Here is an 18747-nt window from a genome sequence, read left to right on the forward strand (position 1 = left end):
TCCATTGCTACCGTTCACCCGAATCTTAGCAGACAATAGTGGAAGGAATCCTGTGGCAGGTTCTATGTTAGGAACTGAAGACAGAAAATTTTATAATGCACAGTAACTTCCCTCGGGAAGGGAGGTTTCGGAAACACATAACCTAACCACATTTCTTAGGTTTTACGTTGGTTTCAATCTCTCTAACCCTTGCCCCTTCGCTCGGAACCTCCCTGAGCCGCAGAGCAAACACAACAGAGTTGCGTCATCTCGGTCCCACCCCCGGCACCCTGCGCCCTGCTCCTGGATCCGTCCAGCGGAAGCGTCCTGCCCTTGGCCCCGCCCCCAGCCGCTCTAAGCCCCAGGGGCGGGGCCTGCAGCGTCCACTCGTGTTCTCCCGCGCGACGCAGTGGCAGTGACGTAACAGTCGCGCACGGGCCTTCGCTGCGGCTCTGCGGACAGACTTCCCTTCGCCGCGGCGCGAGCTCCTGGCGTTGCGGTACAGCGGCGCGCGGACAGCCTTCCGCAATAGGGTTCCGGCCCTCTGGCGCCTGGCAGCCACCCGCTCCCTTCACCCAGAGCCATGGCCGCAGCGGGTGGGCCGGAAGCTGCTGGACGCTGCCCACTTCTCAGCCTCCTTTTGCTTCTGCTAATCGCCGGCCCTGCTCTCGGCTGGAAAGACCCTGGTGAGTGGCTGTCGTCACCTGCCCCTTTCTGTCGCGTAGAGCCAGCGCTCAGAGGCCCAGCGGGCGACATTTCTGTTCGCCTCTGCTTGGGCCTTTCAGCCCTGATTCTCATTAACATCTTCTTCCCTATTCACCTGCGTCCTGCCTGTCCCTTTTGCTCTTCCTAGAGGTCCTGCGGGACAAGTGGGGACTGTTGGGGAGTCGACGGGGCGGGACGACTCTGTATTCTTACGTTCCCCTTTCTCCCTTCCCTGGACTCCCGAATTTGTCTACCTTCTCCTTTCTCGGACTAGAGTCCTCAACCCTAACATCACCTGCTCCTCTTGCTTTGTTGTCATGACTGTCTGATGTCATCTTCGCTGCCTGTTGTCATGGCTGCCTGTTGCTATGGCGGACAGTTGCCACAGCACCGGCAGTCTGTGAGTCACACTTGGTGGACAGGGATGTAAACCTTGCAGGTAGGTTAGCAGAGTCGTAGACAGCACTACTTACGTGAGCAGAACCTATGCTTCTTATTCTGACCACTACAGTGAATTTCATCTCGTTACGTCAGCTTTTCTTGTTGTTTTTCACCTCACACTAGAATTTTAAAAACATTTTGTTATTATTTTTTGTATGCGATGGTACATGATAAATGATTTCTGGAGAAAATATTTTTTTATTACTATGTTATTGGAATTTTCTAAAAGAATTTTTATGGGATAAACAATATTCTCTGTAATTAATATATGTATGTATACACAAACATACAGGTTTCCATTTAATGATGCATGTTGTTAAATTGGAATGATGTAAGAAATGACTTTTAAATAGTTAAACATTTTTTATTGGGAGGATGAAGATGTTAAGGCATGAAAAGCATCAACATTGCATTTATGACTTGGGTGATAGGAAATGCCCATGTTTCTTATGCAACAGATTTACTTCTGTAATATCCTATTTTATTCCTAAATGCTGAAATGAGAGAGAAGGTGCTGTTTGCAAATACTTGACTTTGAGTAACTGATTTGATGTGGATGTTTTATTAGGAATAAAAGCCAAATTGGATTTAAATGTCCGTTTATTTATGTATTCCTAGAAAGTTGTATCTAAAGAGGACACTTTGATCAGAATTATAATTTAAAAACTGGATCGAAACATTAGTTGAACCATCAATTCTTTTCTTTCTTTCTTCCTGGTTTTTTTGAAAACTTATTTGAGAAGGAGTGTGTGTGCTCTGGTGATTGCATGTACAGGGGGAGGAGCAGAGGGAGAGAGGGGGAGAGAATCTTAAGCTGACTGCTGCCTAGCAGGTAGCCCAACCTGAGGCTCTGTCCCACCACAATGAGATCATGACCTGAGCTGAAATCAAGAGTCCTACACTTAATCAGCTGAGCAACCCAGGCGCCTAGAACCCTCAATACTTAATTAAAAAAAAAAAAAGAAGTTTACAGATGAAGAGTCAGGGGAATTTTAAAAAAAGGAACCAAATTTAAATGAATGGTGAACCGCTTCTTTCTAATCTTAGTCTGTCTACTCTATAAACTATTGTTCTGGAACAAAAAGCACCAAAATATTTTGCAGAGCAAACACAATTGATTTTTATAAATTCTACTTTACCTTAAATTTACTTTGAGGAACTGTTCTATGAAAGTATTTTATTGGGTTAAGTTTTACCAAGCCTTATAATAAAACAATAATCACTCCCTATTTTTTTTTTTTTAACTTTGGATGCATTTACTTTGTCTTTAACATAGAGTGATAATTTGTCTGGAAAAAATTTGGTACCAGTTCTAAAGAGATTACCTGACTTTTAAAAATTCTTTATGGAATTATTTTATATTTAAGTCACTTTTCTGAGTGTTCGGAATATAGCAGTGAACAAAAGTGAGCATCTTGCCTCCACAGAGTTTACATATACTAAAGAGAAATAGACAAGACACAAATTGGTAAGTAGCATGTCATCGGGAAAAGTGGTATGGGCAATGATAACACAGGGGAAGAAAAATAGGGTATACAGGCAGAAGCGGGACTTTCGAAATATACATTGGAAAGGGAAGAAATCACATTTGATCAGAAACCTGAGGGGAGACAAGGGGTAGGTGACCTGCTGTGACTTGTATTTTAAAGGCTCCTTCTGTCCTCTCTGTGGAGAACAGACTGTAGGAGGTCCAGGGAAGCAGGGAGGCCAGTGAATGAGTTCCAAGAGTATGGATGGTGTGGCCAGTGGAGAAGCAGTGGAATTGGTGAGAGTGACTGGATTTTCACCTGTTGTAGAAGGTAGAGCTGACATGATATTCTGATGGATTAGATAGATTTAGGGGTGAGAGGTGAGGACAAAGGTAATCCTGGGTTTTTGGCCCGAGTGACTAGAAGTGTGGTGTTACCATTACCTGAGATGTGGAACATTGTGGGAGAACCGTGTTTGGTTTTGTTCATCTTAAGTTTGAGATCTGTAAGTGGATTTCATTTTGTAAGTCTGGACTTGTGGGAACTCCCTGTGACCCTTGACTGATAGAACTAGTGTGGATGGGTACGAGCACTTTGTTCTTAGACCTTGTCTAACTTTGGGCTGCTATGATTTTTTTAAAAAAGATTTTATTTATTTGAGAGAGAAAGGAAGAGCGAGAGCATGAGAGGGGGGAGGGTCGGAGTAGGGAGCCTGATGCAGGCCTCAATGAGATTCTGGGACTCCAGGATCATAACCTGAGCCAAAGGTGTTCACCTAACCAACTGAGCCACCCAGGCACCCACAAAATACCATGATTGATCGGCTTAAACAACAAGCATTTATTTCTCATATCTGGGGGCTGGGAAGTCCAAGATCAGGGTGCTAGCATGTTTGGTGTCTGGTTTGCAAGTGAGAATCCTCTTCTTGGTTTGCAGATGATTGTTTTCTTGTTATGTCCTCACATGGCAGAGAAAGAGAAGGCTCTGTTCTTTTCCTCGTCTTCTAAGGGTCTGATGCTGTCAGAGGGGCTTCATCCTCAAGCCCTCATCTAAAATTAAGCACTTCCTGAAGTCCTTGCCTCCAGATATACTGGTATTGGAATTAGAGCTTCAACATGGGAATTTTTAAGGCAAATCACAAAACATAGTGACCTTTAGGAAATCTAGGGAAGAAAGATGCTGTAGGATTATGGTAATGAAACCCAATGTGTAATATACCTCCTTCAACATTCTCAGTAATATTTATTGAACTTGATCATTTATTATGTGTCAAGTATTCTGCAGGATAATTCTAGTAAATCGAATCTAAGCTTCACAACCTATTTTAACGTTGATAAATCAAAGCTTCATGACCAATTTTAAAGTTGATATTATCTTCTTAATTTTACAAGTGAGGAAACTTCTGTGCAGATAAATTAAGTGACTTGGCTAAAGTCATAGAGCAAGTTGCTGATGGGATTTTAGTTCAGGGTTCTTTGCATTGTCTCAACCCTGTTAAAATAATTTGAAGTTATTATTGTTATTTAGTTTAATAATACCTTATGACTTTAAACCTTTGAGTATTTTCATTGTTACTGTTATTTATGTATGAGGTGGTAGTTTGGGGTTAATATACCGTATTTTATTTTAATATAGTTCTCAGAAATTTTAGGCCTTCAGCCCACATAGAATTAAGATTTTATGTTGGTGTAGATGGATTTTCTTTTAGCAACATAGTTAATTATGTTGGTGTCATTTATTAAAGAAGGCACTCTTTTTTTTTGCTGAATTAAATAGTCTTTGTCTTTTTTAAGTGTTGGGTTTTTTTTTTTTTTTTTTTTTTTTACTTATTTGAGAGGGAGTGCATGTGCACACACACACGTGTGTGTATACACACACGAGCACTGGGAGGGGCAGAGGGAGAGGGAGAGAGAGAATCTCAAGCTGACTCCAGCTGAACCTGGAGCCCCAGTTGGAGCCCAGTGTGGGGCTTGATCCCATCACCTAGAGATCATGACCCGAGCTGAAATTAAGAGTCGGACGCTCATCTGATCGAGCCACTCAGGTGCCCCAGAAAGTCTGCTTTATCTTCTGTTGGAGTCCCACATATAGCTGGATTTATTTCTGGCTTTCTTTTGTTTCATAGTTCCTTGCCTATTTTTTTTTAAATTAACAAAATGTAAATTTAAGTTAGTTAACATATAGTATATTATTAGTTTCAGGAGTAGAATTTAGTGGTTCATCAGTTGCATATAACATCCAATGCTCATTACATCAAGTGACCTTCTTAATGCCCATCACCCAGGTACCCCATCCCCCCCCTTTGCCTATTTCTGTTCTAATTCCATACTATCTTGACTATAGTTATTTTATGGTAAGTTTTATTGTCTGGTAAAGCAATTCTTTTTCAAAAATTTTTTGGCTATTTATAGACATTAGTTTTCCACAGGACCTTTAACATAATTTCTGGTTCTAAAAATCCTAGTTTGGTTCCTGGTGGGAAATGCATTATATTTATTTAGGTTTTATTATATATGTATTTTTAAAATGTAGATCACATATGATTCTAAGTTTATTTCCAGGTGTTTTATGTATGTTTTCATGTTTTATGTTGTTTGGCACTAATTTGAGATAGGCTATTTTCATTTTTAATTGGTTATTACGGGTATAGAAAAAAATCTGTTGACCTTTGGTAATTTATAAAATGTCTAGCTGTTTTATCAAATTCTCTTATTATACCATGGTTGTCTTTTGGGAAGTTCTCTTGGATTTTGTAGGTCCAGAAACTCTAAATGAAATGTTATTTCTTCTGTTTGTACCAAGTGCGACAGATACTACTGGAGGATTACTCAGAAGCTGTTGTCTAACTTCTTCTCCTTGTCTGCCTCTGTGTAGATACTGGGAAAGCCAAATATTCATTTTACTAGAATTACTGCATCATAAGTCATTCCAGTCAATCTACCAGAGGAATTCTGGGAAAGATATTTTAAATTTTTATATATCTTTATATATACCTGTTTTCTTTCAACTCTGTGTTTAAGGTTGAAATATGTCAATGTAATTTTAGGCATCATGACAGACCATCATTAAATCCCTCAATATGCCCCCCTCCTTTAAAAAGGAACTTTCCCCACAAGGTAAAAATAATATTACCCCTGATAAAATTTATCTAAATTTCTTAATATCAACTAATTATCCATTCCATATTCAGATATCACAATTCTCCCTGAAATGTCTACACTAGTTAGTTCAAAACCAGACCCAGTCCAGGTCTGTGCATCCCATCTGATTGTATTCTCCCTTAAGTCTTCTTAAACGTAGAACAAACAGGGACATGTGGGTGGCTTAGTCGGTTGGGCATCTCCCTTCAGCTTGGGTCATGATCCTGGGGTCCTGGGATCGAGTCCTGCATTGGGCTCCCTGGTCAGAGGGGAGTCTCCTTCTCCCAATGCCTGTGCCACTGCTTGTGCACTCTTTCTCTCTGACAAAATAAATGAATAAAATATTTAGAAAATATATAGAACAAACAGTCCTTTTTTTATGCTGCTGCTTTGCTGAAAGGATTGGGTCAGTTGTCCTTAAGAGTATCCTACCTTCTGGATTCTGTTTTCTTATGGTGTTTTAACTTGCTTTTTTTCTTCCCTGTTTTTCTCGTAGACTGGATGTTAAATCCAAAGGATTGATAAAATTCATGTTAAATACTTTTGAGGATTACATCATAGTAGATGGTGTAATACCAATTTGTTCTACCATTATTGATGCTAAGATTAACTAGTAGATTAAAAGTGGCTTTATAACCCTTATAAAGTAATATTTTTCCAGAAATCACTCTGTATAATGTTACTTGGCACCATGCCAATATCTAGTCTCTTAATGGTTTTAAAACTAATAACTCCTTGTCTGAATCAGTGTCTTTGGCCATTATAAAATGATGTTTTTTTCTAATTCTGTCATTTCTTCTGCATTTATTAGCTGTCATTCTTCAATAAAGTTGAGATTTCCATCCTGAGGCTATTTCAGATTACAGTTCCTGGTAGAAAATCAGAATAAAAATTTAATTTTTAATCTTTAATTACCAATTTTCAGAGTAAGGAGGTAGATAACAACTTCTAGTGACAAATGAGTTTTTGGCATTCTCTTGGAGTATCATTATGGACTCTAGATTTTCATAGGTTAACATAATTTGACCAATTGCAGTCTTTATCTTGCTGGTCACTCTTTTTCTTTTGGTGTCTTAGGAAGAATTCTCCATACCAGGATCATAAATATTCTGTTGTGCTTTCTTCTGGTATTTTTTATTTGTTGTACATTTTATGGTAAGTTTTTAGCTGTCATGGATTAATTTTTGTACATGGTGTATGATGATCAATTTTTCTAATCTTCTGCCAATATTATACTGTTTATGCTACTACAGGTTTAATAATATATTTTGAGATATGTAGTCCAAATTTAATTTCTTTGCTGTTACTGGTTTTCGGCTACCTTTTCATTATTGATTTTATATATTAGTATATTTTTTATGTTCTGTTTCTAGTTTTATTACATTTTGGGGAGAATGTGCTGATAAATCTAAGCTTAGTTTCACTTATTAAGTTCTTTTTTTGGTAAATAAGTATAAATATGATCTGTATCTGCTGATATGAGGGAGTGTCCACGATGTATAATTAAGTGGAGAAACCATATGAAGAATAATGTAGACTGTATATTTCGGTTTTTTATAACAATAAACTAAAAAAAAAAATCTAAAACAAGTCCTGAATCTGTGTCTGGATAAGCAAGAAAAAGGTACTTACCAGGTTGTTAATTTGGGTTATCACAGAAATGTGAAATTGGAGGAAGAGTGGGTTTCACTATTAAAAAAAATCATGAAATATTTATAAATGAATAAATAAAATACACAAACATACATGAATAGTTTAAAGAAGAATAAAAAAAATATCAGTGTAGCCCCATTCATTTAAGAGAAGGAACTTTAGAATAATTTTGCCTGTTCCTTTCTAAGCACATTTCCTTTCCCAGAGGTAGCTACTTAACTGATTTTTGAATGAATAATTTTTTTAGTCCAGTTTTTTGACCCATGTATGTGGTAAAACACTAAAAGTTTTTGAAAAACTGAGTAGCTGTTTTCTTAGTAGTGTAAAAAAAGTCTCTGGCTTCAAGTTTCCTGAGATTTTAAGTGCCCCTTCTGGGGAAATGACTGGGGAAAGACAGGAAAATAGGACTCGCTGTAATTAGGGCATCTGTTGAAAGCTCTAGGGGTCCAGTATTGAACATCCGGCAGAAACATGGTCAGAAAGAGTAGGTTGCTCTTTATCTTTTGCTTCTAAGGTGGGCAGGGTCTCTCTCTTGCACTCAGGAATAGGTTAAAGCCAGAATGCTTCTGTGGGGTGACATGAGTGTCCTCAGCTGACCCAGGTAGCAGGACATGGGGGAAAGAGGAGGAAAGTCCATGAGCTCAAGGTCAAGACAGACCAAATACAGATAAAAACCAAAGCCAGGTTCACCTGGACATTCTTTCCTTAGGTCTAAAAAAGATGGTATGGTAGCAGCAGGGAATTTCGCTGGTGGCCCTTTTGAGCAGTACTCTTGCAGTGTGGACTTGTTACCCTCTGCCTGACGCATGGCTGCATCCTGCTATCTTCACTTACCGTTCTCCTCGGGATTCTCTTTGTCTCTCTGTATGCCACTACTCTTTCTTTAGACCTCTGGTTTTTATGTCTTTCCCTTTGCTTTGTTTTTTTCTCTTGGTGGCAAATATCCTTCATTATCTTACTGAGAATGGATACCTGGGACGTAAGTATTTTGAAACCTTTCAGATATCTGAAAAATCTACTGTCTTGACTTGAGTCACAATCTAGAATTCTATACCCACTTACTTTGAAAGTATTTCCTATGACAAGAGTTTTATTAGGATGACTTTCTATGTTTGACAATATATTTACTACCTGTTCATCTGTGTTCCTCTTGTTTTAGACAGAATATTGTTGCGGGACGTAAAAGCTCTTACCCTCCACCATGACCGCTATACCACCTCTCGTAGGCTGGATCCAATCCCGCAATTGAAATGTGTTGGAGGCACAGCTGGATGTGATTCTTATACCCCAAAAGTCATACAGTGTCAGAACAAAGGTTGGGATGGGTATGATGTACAGGTAATACTCGTTATGTTGATGACAGTTTAACTGGAATTTTTATTCAGTAAAGAGTTTATTGGGATATTATTCAGTATTTTGGGGTAAGACATATAGAAAATCTCAAGTTACATATATAAATATAAATCGGTTATTCATTTTCTGAAAGAACATCCTCTAGAAGAAATGAACTAATTTTAAAGCCTGGAAACATTCATTGTAATTTTCTAATAAGACATTAGTAAATTTTCAAAACTTTGTAAACTTGGGGTAGAGTAAACTAGGGGTAGAGGCTCTCTGCTGGTTATCATTTTACTGTCATTCCTTAAAGAATACCAGCCTACCCTAACATTGTTAAATAATGTTAACATGATCAGGAATCGAAGGCTGTTAAGAATGTAAAATGGTGCAGCTGCTTTGGAAAACTGCCCGGCAGTTCCTCAGAAGGTTAAACATAGAGTTACTATATGCCCCAGTCATTCCATTAGTAGGTATATACCCAAGATAATTAAAAGTATATGTCCACGCAAAAATTTGTACATAAATGGTTGTAGCTGCGTTATTCATAACAGCCAAAATGTCCATTATTGATGAATGAATAAACAAAATGTGGTATATCCATACAATGGAATATTCTGCCATATAGAAGAATGAAGAACAGATACATCCTCAACATGTGTGAAAACATTATGCTAAGTCAAAGAAGCCAGTCACATATTGTATGATTGCATTTATATGAAATGTCCGGGATAGGGAAATCCATAAAGACAAATTGGTAGTTGCCCAGGGTTGGGAGATTTGGGAGGAAGTGAGTGACTGCTAATAGATGTGAGATTTCTTTTTGGGGAGATGAAAATATGCTAAAATTGATGGTGGTGATGGTTGCATGACTGTGATTATACTAAAAACCATCAAAATGGGTGGAATGTATGATAGGTGAATCATATTTCAATAAAGCTGTCATTAAAAATAAAATAGCATATCTGAAATTTGGGAGAGGAAGATAATTGGCCAAAAACTTTACAGAAACACAGAAAAACAAATCAGATCTATTTTAGCTTGTGTTTCTTTAAATGCTGTTAAAGAAGCATATTACCTATTTTGCTTAAAATATAGTTATGGAACTTAAACTAAACTGGGACTTTTTTTTTTTAAGGCAAGTATAACTGTCCGCATTTACGGAGAGAAATAGATGCAGGAATGTTCAGAAACTTGCTCACCTTTCATAGATAATAGATAGCAAATTTGGATCTGTGTTCTTTTTTTTTTTTAATTTTTAATTTTTTAAATTTCAGTGTACCAGAATTCATTGTTTATGCACTACACCCATTGCTCCATGCAATACGTGCCCTCCATAATACCCACCACCTGGCTCACCCAACTTCCCACCCCCCACCCCTTCAAAACCCTCAGATTGTTTGGGGAGATGAACCATGAGAGACTATGGACTCTGATAAACTGGGACTTTTTTTTTTTTTAAAAGATTTATTTATTTATTTATTTGACAGACAGAGATCACAAGTAGGCAGAGAGGCAGGCAGAGAGAGAGAGAGGAGGAAGCAGGCTCCCTGCTGAGCAGAGAGCCCGATGTGGGGCTCGATCCCAGGGCCCTGGGATCATGACCTGAGCCGAAGGCAGAGGCTTTAACCCACTGAGCCACCCAGGCGCCCCAAACTGGGACTTTTTTAAAAAAAGATTTTATTTATTTGAAAGAGTAAGAGAGAGCATGAGCAGGTGGGGGGAGTAGACTTTTTATTTAAGGTGGAAATTTTTGAGGCTAGCATGAACCTTTTGGATTTTCCTAAATAGCTCAAAAAATTTTTAAGAGATGGGGTGCTGGGCTGGCTCAGGTGGTGGGACATGTGATTATTGATCTTCGGTTTGTGAGTTCAGGCCCCGTGCTGGGTGTAGAGATTATTTAAAAAAAATTCTTTTAAGAGAATTACTTATAGGATTGGGCCTTGAAAAGTTGGTCCATAGTATTGTAAAATTTGTGCAGAAAGTTTTTCTCAGAAAGTTGTGTACTATCTCTGATGCTCTATGTAGTTACCAGATACTCCTACATGATACCGACTTTTGAGCCTTAACGTAAAAAAAAAAAAGCACTCTAGTTTATTATTTATTTATTTATTTTAAATATTTTGTTTATTTATTTGTCAGAGGGAGAGCACAAGCACAGGGAGGGCAGAGGCAGAAGGAGAAGCAGGCTCCCCACTGAGCAGGGAGCCCACTGCGGCACTCGATCCCAGGGCCCCGGGATTATGACCTGAGCGGAAGGCAGATGCTTAACCAACTGAGCTACCCAAGTGTCCCTATTATTTATTTATTTTTGAAAGATATATTTGAGAGAGAGAAAGTGAGCACACGGGGTCACGGGGGTGGGCGGTAGGGCAGAGAGAGAGTCTTAAGCGGACTCTGTGCTGAGTGCAGAGCCTGTGGTGGGGCTCCATCTCACCAGCCGGAGATCACGACCTGAGGTGAAAACAAGAGTTGGTTGCTTAACTGACTGCGCCACCTCAGTGTCCCCAAAACCTCTATTTTTAAAACATCTTGAACAACAGTGGGAAAAAGTTGACATTTAAAAATTTTGTTTAACATTTACCATTGAGGGATATTTAATATGTACAAAAGAATTACTGACATGTATATGTAAGGAATAAGGAATAGTAATAAAACAAACACTCAGGTACCTAGTACCTAGCTTTGAGGTCCCTAGGTTACCTTCCCCCCAACACAGAAATACTCATTGTTTTGAAGTTTGTTTATTACCCCCTAACTTCATTTTGCAGTTTTATGACAGCTGTATAGCCCAAATAGTACATATTAAATGAAAAAAATTTTTGATTCTAATAACCTATTTCTGTTTTTCTTCACAGTGGGAATGTAAGACTGATTTAGATATTGCATATAAATTTGGAAAAACTGTGGTGAGCTGTGAAGGCTATGAATCCTCTGAAGACCAGTATGTACTAAGAGGTTCCTGTGGCTTGGAGTATAACTTAGATTACACAGAACTTGGCCTGAAGAAATTGAGAGAGTCTGGAAAAAACCATGGCTTTAGCTCTTTCTCTGATTATTACAACAAACTGTACTCCCCGGATTCTAGTGGCATCAGTGGATTGATTACCATCGTAGTACTACTTGCTATTGCTTTCGGAGTTTATAAAGTGTTCCTTAGTGATGGTCAGGATTCTCCTCCGCCATATTCTGAGTATCCTCCAAATTCCCATCGTTACCAGAGATTCACCAACTCAGCAGGACCCCCTCCTGCAGGCTTTAAGTCTGAATTCACAGGTATGTTTCCCTAATGGCAATAAGTAGAGTATGTGCCAGGTAGTGAATCTTGTGCTGGTTTCTGAAATAGAAAGTGGTCAGATTGGGAAACCAAAGCAGATTTGTCTTCTCATCTTATATTTTACTTTTTCAATTTCTTTACCTCTTATTCTGTGTAAGGGTAATTGTGATGATTATTTTAAGGTGGCATGATTAAATTATAAATCATCTTAATCAGAAAAACTTGATCAGGTTTGGTAATAAGCATTTACCTTGAACTCTGTCTCATACCATATACAAAATTTATTCATTAAATATTGTAGATCTCAGCATAAAAGATAAAATAGGTTTCCAGAAAACATAGGAAAATGTGTCATGATCATGCAGTCGGTAAAAATTTCTTAGAATATAAAAAGTTCCAGCCATAAAGAAAGGATGGATAAATTTGACTTTATTTAAATTAAGAATGTTTAGCCATCAAAAGACCACATTAACAGTGGACAGGCAAGTCACAGACTGGGAGAAAATATTTGTAAAATGTTATTTCCAACATAGGGTGTGTATCTAGAATATGTATATGTGCTGCCCAAGTGAGGCCTAGACTATGTAAAGATTTCACTCACAAATCTGAGGGAAGACACACAACCCAGTTTTTTTTTTTTTTTTTTTTTTTTAAAGATTTTATTTATTTATTTGTCAGAGAGAGAGAGCGAGAAAGCGAGCACAGGCAGACAGAGTGGCAGGCAGAGGCAGAGGGAGAAGCAGGCTCCCTGCTGAGCAAGGAGCCCGATGTGGGACTCGATCCCAGGACGCTGGGATCATGGCCTGAGCTGAAGGCAGCCGCTTAACCAACTGAGCCACCCAGGCGCCCCACAACCCAGTTTTTTAAATGGACACTGACTTGAAAGCCATTTTATAATAGAAGATAACCTGATGTCCCGTAACAATATGAAAATGTGCCTGGCCTCATTAGTTTTCAGGAAAATGCAAATTAAAACCACACTGAATTCATTATTAACCACTGTATAACCACCATAATGGCAAACATTGAAAAGGGAGAGTACAGGGGCGCCCAGGTGGCTTAGTCGTTAAGCCTCTGCCTTCAGCTCAAGTCATGATTCCAGGGTCCTGGGATTGAGCCCTGCATCGGGCTCTCTGCTCAGTGGGAAGCCTGCTTCTCCCGCTCCCACTTTCCCTGCTTATGTTCCCTCTCTCGCTGTGTCTCTGTCTGTCAAATAAATAAATAAAATATTTAAAGAAAAAAAAAAGGGAGAGTACCAAGTAAAGGTAAGGATGTAGTCAACTGCAACTTGATGGTAGGAGTAAAAAAGAAACATTTCGAAAACTGTCACAGCCTCCCCATGACCCAGCAGTGTCATTCCTCGATATATACCTAAGAGAAAATGTGCATTTATACACAAAAAGAAATGCACAGAATATTTTTAGAGTTTTATTCATAACAGTAAAAAACTGGAAATAGAATGTACATAAACATAAGAATGGGACAAATTGTGATTTTTTTTTCCACACAATGTAATACTATAGATCAGTTCAAAAAAACAAAACCAAAAGCTGATATAATGCAATAATGGGGACTGACTCTCACTGACACATGATGTGCCAGACGCGGAAGAGTACCTAGTGTATGATTACATTTATGCAAAGTTCAGGAATGCGTAAAACTAAAGTATAGTGAGAGAAGTCAGGGTAATGCTTATCTCTGATGAGGGTGGGTATCTACTGGGAGTCGTCATGAGGGAGCCTTCTGGGGGCTAGAAGTGTTTTATTGATGTGCAAATGGGTACCTGTGTACAGATTTATTATGTTGTTCATGTGAGATTAGCGCGCTTTCCTTTATGTGTGCTGTACATCAATTAAAAAAAAATTTCCTCTGAGGGTGCCTGGGTGGCTCATTTGGTTAAGCGACTGCCTTCAGCTCAGGTCATGATCCTGGAGTCCTGGGATCGAGTCCTGCATTGGGCTCCCAGCTCCACGGGGAGTCTGCTTCTCCCTCTGACCTTCTCCTCGCTCACACTCTCTCTCACTGTCTCTCTCTCAAATAAATAAATAAAATATTTTAAAAAAATTTCCTCTGAGCGGAAGATACTTTTTTGGTCTCTTAAAGATCTGACTTCTCAATTGATACATATATCTGGCTGCTGCTTCCACTTGGATTTCTCCATTACACACAAGTGCAGCTGTCACCTGAAGCCCTTACAGATGTTCATAGTCCAAAGGAAGGAGCTCCCAGTGGGGTCATCTTCCAATAGCTGATCCTCCTCAGAGCAAATGTGACTTTATAGGAGGGAACTGCCCTCCTTCAAAAATAAATCCCTTTTTTCTCATGTCTGTGGGGAAGGTGCTCCTTAGTTGTAAGTCAGTATTTTATGAATACACTTTTTAAAAAAAGATTTATTTCAGAGAGAGAGAGAGCCTGCTCATGTGTGCATGTAGTGGGGGAGAGGGGCAGAGAGAGAGAGAGAGGGAACTTCAAGTAGACTCCGCTGAGCGGGGAGCCCGATGCGGGGTTTAATCCTGCAATGCCGGCATCATGACCTGAGCCAAAATCAAGAGTCAGACACTCATCCAACTGAGCCCCCCAGGCCCTCCACCCTTTTTTTTTTTTAGTATAAATGCTGAGTATTAGTACTAAATAAAACAAATGAAATAATTGAAATGTCATTTTGGTTTTGTGGGCTATGTTTTAAGTGAGGATACATAATCATTTTTATTTCTAGGACCACATGGTGCAGCTTCTGGTTTCGGCAGTGCTTTCACAGGACAACAAGGATATGACAATTCAGGACCAGGGTTCTGGACTGGCTTGGGAACTGGAGGAATATTAGGATATTTGTTTGGCAGCAATAGGTAGGCTTTGATCTCACTTGCCTTTTAATTCCACTTTTCTTTAGAGCTTCTTTGTTCGGTTTGCAATTTGACTGGATTTGGTTTTGTTAAGAAAATAAATTATGGTGACATTACCTTATTAAATCAGATTCTCTGCTGTATGGGCTTTCATTAATATTGTATATGTTGTTTTCTTTCATTGTGTTTCTTCTTCCAGTGTCATCCTTATAGAGATCATGAGATAGGAAAAAGACTGTTTATTTAACACCTGAGAAAATGAGAAGACAGGAAAGAACATGGCATTTGAGGAATAGTTAGCAGTCTGGTTTGGTGGGAGAATGATAGAGAAGCAAGGCTGAAAAGGGCTTGGTACCAGATATTGGGATGTCTTCATGTTATTGGTAGTTTAATTTTAGATTTTATCTGAGTGTGAATTCTGGAAGAAAGAGTCTCTTCTTCCTGTCACTCTGCCCCCCCCCCCCCATGGCCGTGACTATACAACAGCAGAAATACAAAATAGTATTTATTTCATGTCATACCAGAGCACTGAGGAAGAACGCTTGATAAAGGTATTGTTTTCTGAGAGTATAGGAATAGGAGGATATTTAAAAGTCACAAGAAAAGTGCCTGATTTGCTTTTCTATCTTAATAGAGCAGCAACGCCCTTCTCAGACTCATGGTACTACCCGTCCCCTTCGTACTCCAGCACATGGAGTAGCCGTGCTTACTCACCCCTTCGTGGAGCCTCAGGTAGCTATTCGGCATATTCAAGCTCAGAGACAAGAACCAGAACAGCATCAGGTAAGACTGAAAACAGAGAAGTTCCTATTATGTAGCAGTGAAGAACAGAAATAGTTTTAGAACTTAAGAAGATAGTTATTTACTATATATTAGCAGCCATAATTTTATTTGTCATACTCATCAGATATATTAATAGCATAATTAACATTAAAATATAGTTCAGAATCATTCTTTCCTCTTACTTCTAAACATTCTTTAAATATCAAACAGGGATTTGGGTTAGACTCACCTCTACCACTAACCAGGGTTTTACCTTAAACCTTCCTGAACATTGGTTTCCACATTGTGTTTAATTCTGCGACCTCTAGGCTGCGTTTAAGCTTATCTAAAATGGAATTTTCTAGGTGGAAGTTTGAACTTTTAAAATTCAGCAAAACTCACTAAATAACTCAGTAACGAACTATACTTTAAATAATTGTCAAAAATATGGTGGTCATGTTTATTGCTATTGTTGAGAGGAAATTTTGTAAAAAAGCAAAGATATAATATATAAGAAATTAGAAAGTAACTCTTTGTTTTTAAATATCCAGCTAATTAGCAGAGGATGGGGAAATGTGAGTAATGAAGTAGTAATAGATTGCTGTGGGTTGGATTCGTCTTTCACCGGGGGGAGTTATGGAACAGAGATTAATTCTTGATATTGATAGAAGACTTGTATAAATATGTTTTGAAGTGTGAGTGAATTTCTCACAGTACTGGTGTGAATATAAATTGACACAATCACTTTGAAAGACTGTTTGGTATTACCAACTAAAATAAAGCATAAACTCTAGACCCACCAGTTTCCCTCTCAGATATATAGCAGCAGAAATGCATACACTTGTGCACTGAAAGATAAGTCTGAGAACGTTCATGGCATCTTTATTCCTAATAGCTTCCAACTGGGAAAATGCCTGTATCCAGCAGCAGTAAGTGAGATGAATAAATTGAGTTATGGCCATACAGTGGAAAGCTGTGCAACACGGAGGGAGAACAAACAGCTGTATACAATAACGTGGGTAGATTGACCAAATATAAAAAGAAAAAAAGCAGACACAAAGGAATAGATATAAATATGATTACAACATTCTTATTTTATAAATATATATGTTTAAAAACTAGCAAAGCTAACCTATGGTGTTAGATGTAAGGTAGTGGTTACTTTTGGGGAGGAAAAGGAGTGGTAGTGATTGGGAGGATATATAAAAATATAGCCATGTAGGACATAACACAAAAGAAGAAAACTCAGTGGAAACAAAAATTGTAAAAAAAAAAAAAAACAAAAACCCATAAATATCAACAGAAATCTTTGGGACTTACATAAAAAAAATTATTAAACATTACCAAATAACCTAAAGGAAAACCTGAAAAAAATTGAGTTTTCAAATGGGAACACTTGTCATCTTGTAAACTGTTAGTGCATTTTCAAGTGTGTGTGTATGTGTGTGAGTGTGTGGTGTGGGGGTGGGGGAAGTTGACTTGACTACATAACGTTTACTGTTGAAAGCCTGAAACTTGCCCCTGTAGGATTTCTGTAACCACTGGGACTGTGACAGGTAGCAGGGCATGGCTGGCTCCATTGGCCTCTGCTTTTTGGCTTAGACTTTGACTTTTGCCCATATCATGTTGGCCCCACTATAGAACACGTGTTCTTTGGCTTCCTGACTACAAGTGATTGACAAGCAGCATGTCTGAGTCTTGTCAGCTTGATGGCTAGGTGATGGGGAGGGCTGTTGTGGGTGCTGAAGCACCGTCTTCGTCCCTCCTTCCCTCGTGTCTCTTTATACATCTGTTACAATAAATGTGTTCCTGTTGTAGTTTTATAAGCAATGCCAGTGCATTTTTAAAAACCAATATAAATTGTACTCTTCTCATTTTAGGATATGGTGGTACCAGAAGACGATAAGAGAGTAGAGAGTTGAAGTCAAACACTGGATGCAAAATCTCTGATTTTTCATCACTTTCTTAGGAAAAAAAAAAAAAAAGTGCTACCTGCTAACGACTGGGGAAGGGGAAAATGTAAAAGTTGTGTAGTTTTTGGTCCTGTATTGCTTTTTTGTGCTCTATTACTTGAGACTAACAGTTGATATATGAGAAAATGCTTCTGTAGAGAATTGTATGTTAGTGTAACATGCAGTTATGTTTTACAGTTTCTGAAAGTGATGATGACTGTGGAAAGCTGAAAATGTATTGATTTTTTAAACCTGTGACATCATTAAGAGTGAAGGCTAAATTTATGACCATTAGACACTGAGTACAGAAAATGTCAGTCTTATGTGGTTTTAGTCAATGAGTCATTACCTTATAAAAATGATAATAATCTATTTGATATTTGCTGTGTGGTGTTTACTGTTCTTCAGACATTTAAACCAAGCTTCCGACTACCAGTTATACTTATCTGTATGTTCTGATCACTTTTGAGCTCAGGAGCTTTGAATCCTTCTGTGGTAGTGGGCTTCAATTAAGTAAGAATGACCTTTTTTTGGAAAAAGTAGAGAACAAGCATCTAGAAGGTTGTTGCGAATGATTGTGCTGACAAAGATGGCTTGAAACCTCCATATTCATTTCTTAAGAAGTAAAGTTTAAATGCTTCAGCAGAAGTTTTTACTAGCAAAAGCATGCAGTTCTCTGTGGGATCTCCAGTGTTGTTGTAGCAATCTGTTTCTATCTTACATTAAAATGACAGGAAAAATAAAAACAAACAAGAGGTTTCATTGTTATTCTTTCTGCCACCCTTGAAGCAAATTGGTGTTTTTTTTTTTTTTTGACCCTTTTTCTCAAAGGGGAAGGGGTTCATGCGGAAGCTCTGTCTCCCTAATTTCCCATGGTAGTCTTGCCTTAGCTACCAGTCCCTTGGTAAATGTTTTCAAAAAAGTAATTCAGAAATGGTTTGGAAGGAAGCCTCTGCTGAAAAATGGCTTAAAAAAAAAAAAAAAAAAAGAAAGAAAGAAATCCCCCAAGTCTCTGAACTCTCAAAGATCGCATCATCTGTCTTAGTTAAGCTCTACAACCCGAGAGTCTCATTTTTACCTTTTAGGAATTATTTAAAAACAAACCTTTGTTTATTCTTTAAAATGTGATTTGGGAACTACTTGAAGGAATATTGTGAACACAACTGCCCTTTCCTCCCATCAGTAAAACTT

The 18747-nt window shown here is 38.5% G+C and overlaps 1 protein-coding gene across 1 annotated transcript; it reads left to right on the plus strand.

Annotated features, from left to right (window-relative positions):
- Positions 1 to 378: 378 nt before the first annotated feature.
- SARAF (store-operated calcium entry associated regulatory factor) lies at positions 379 to 18309 on the plus strand. Its single transcript, XM_080795706.1, has 6 exons — positions 379 to 665; positions 8547 to 8725; positions 11581 to 11998; positions 14716 to 14845; positions 15477 to 15625; positions 17485 to 18309. The coding sequence occupies exons 1-6, from the start codon at positions 563 to 565 to the stop codon at positions 17508 to 17510; spliced, it is 1005 nt and encodes a 334-aa protein (XP_080651832.1). The 5' UTR covers positions 379 to 562; the 3' UTR covers positions 17511 to 18309.
- The last annotated feature ends 438 nt before the right edge of the window (positions 18310 to 18747 follow it).

Source organism: Martes martes (assembly GCF_963455335.1).
Source record: "Martes martes genome assembly, chromosome: 2".
NCBI lineage: Eukaryota > Metazoa > Chordata > Mammalia > Carnivora > Mustelidae > Martes > Martes martes.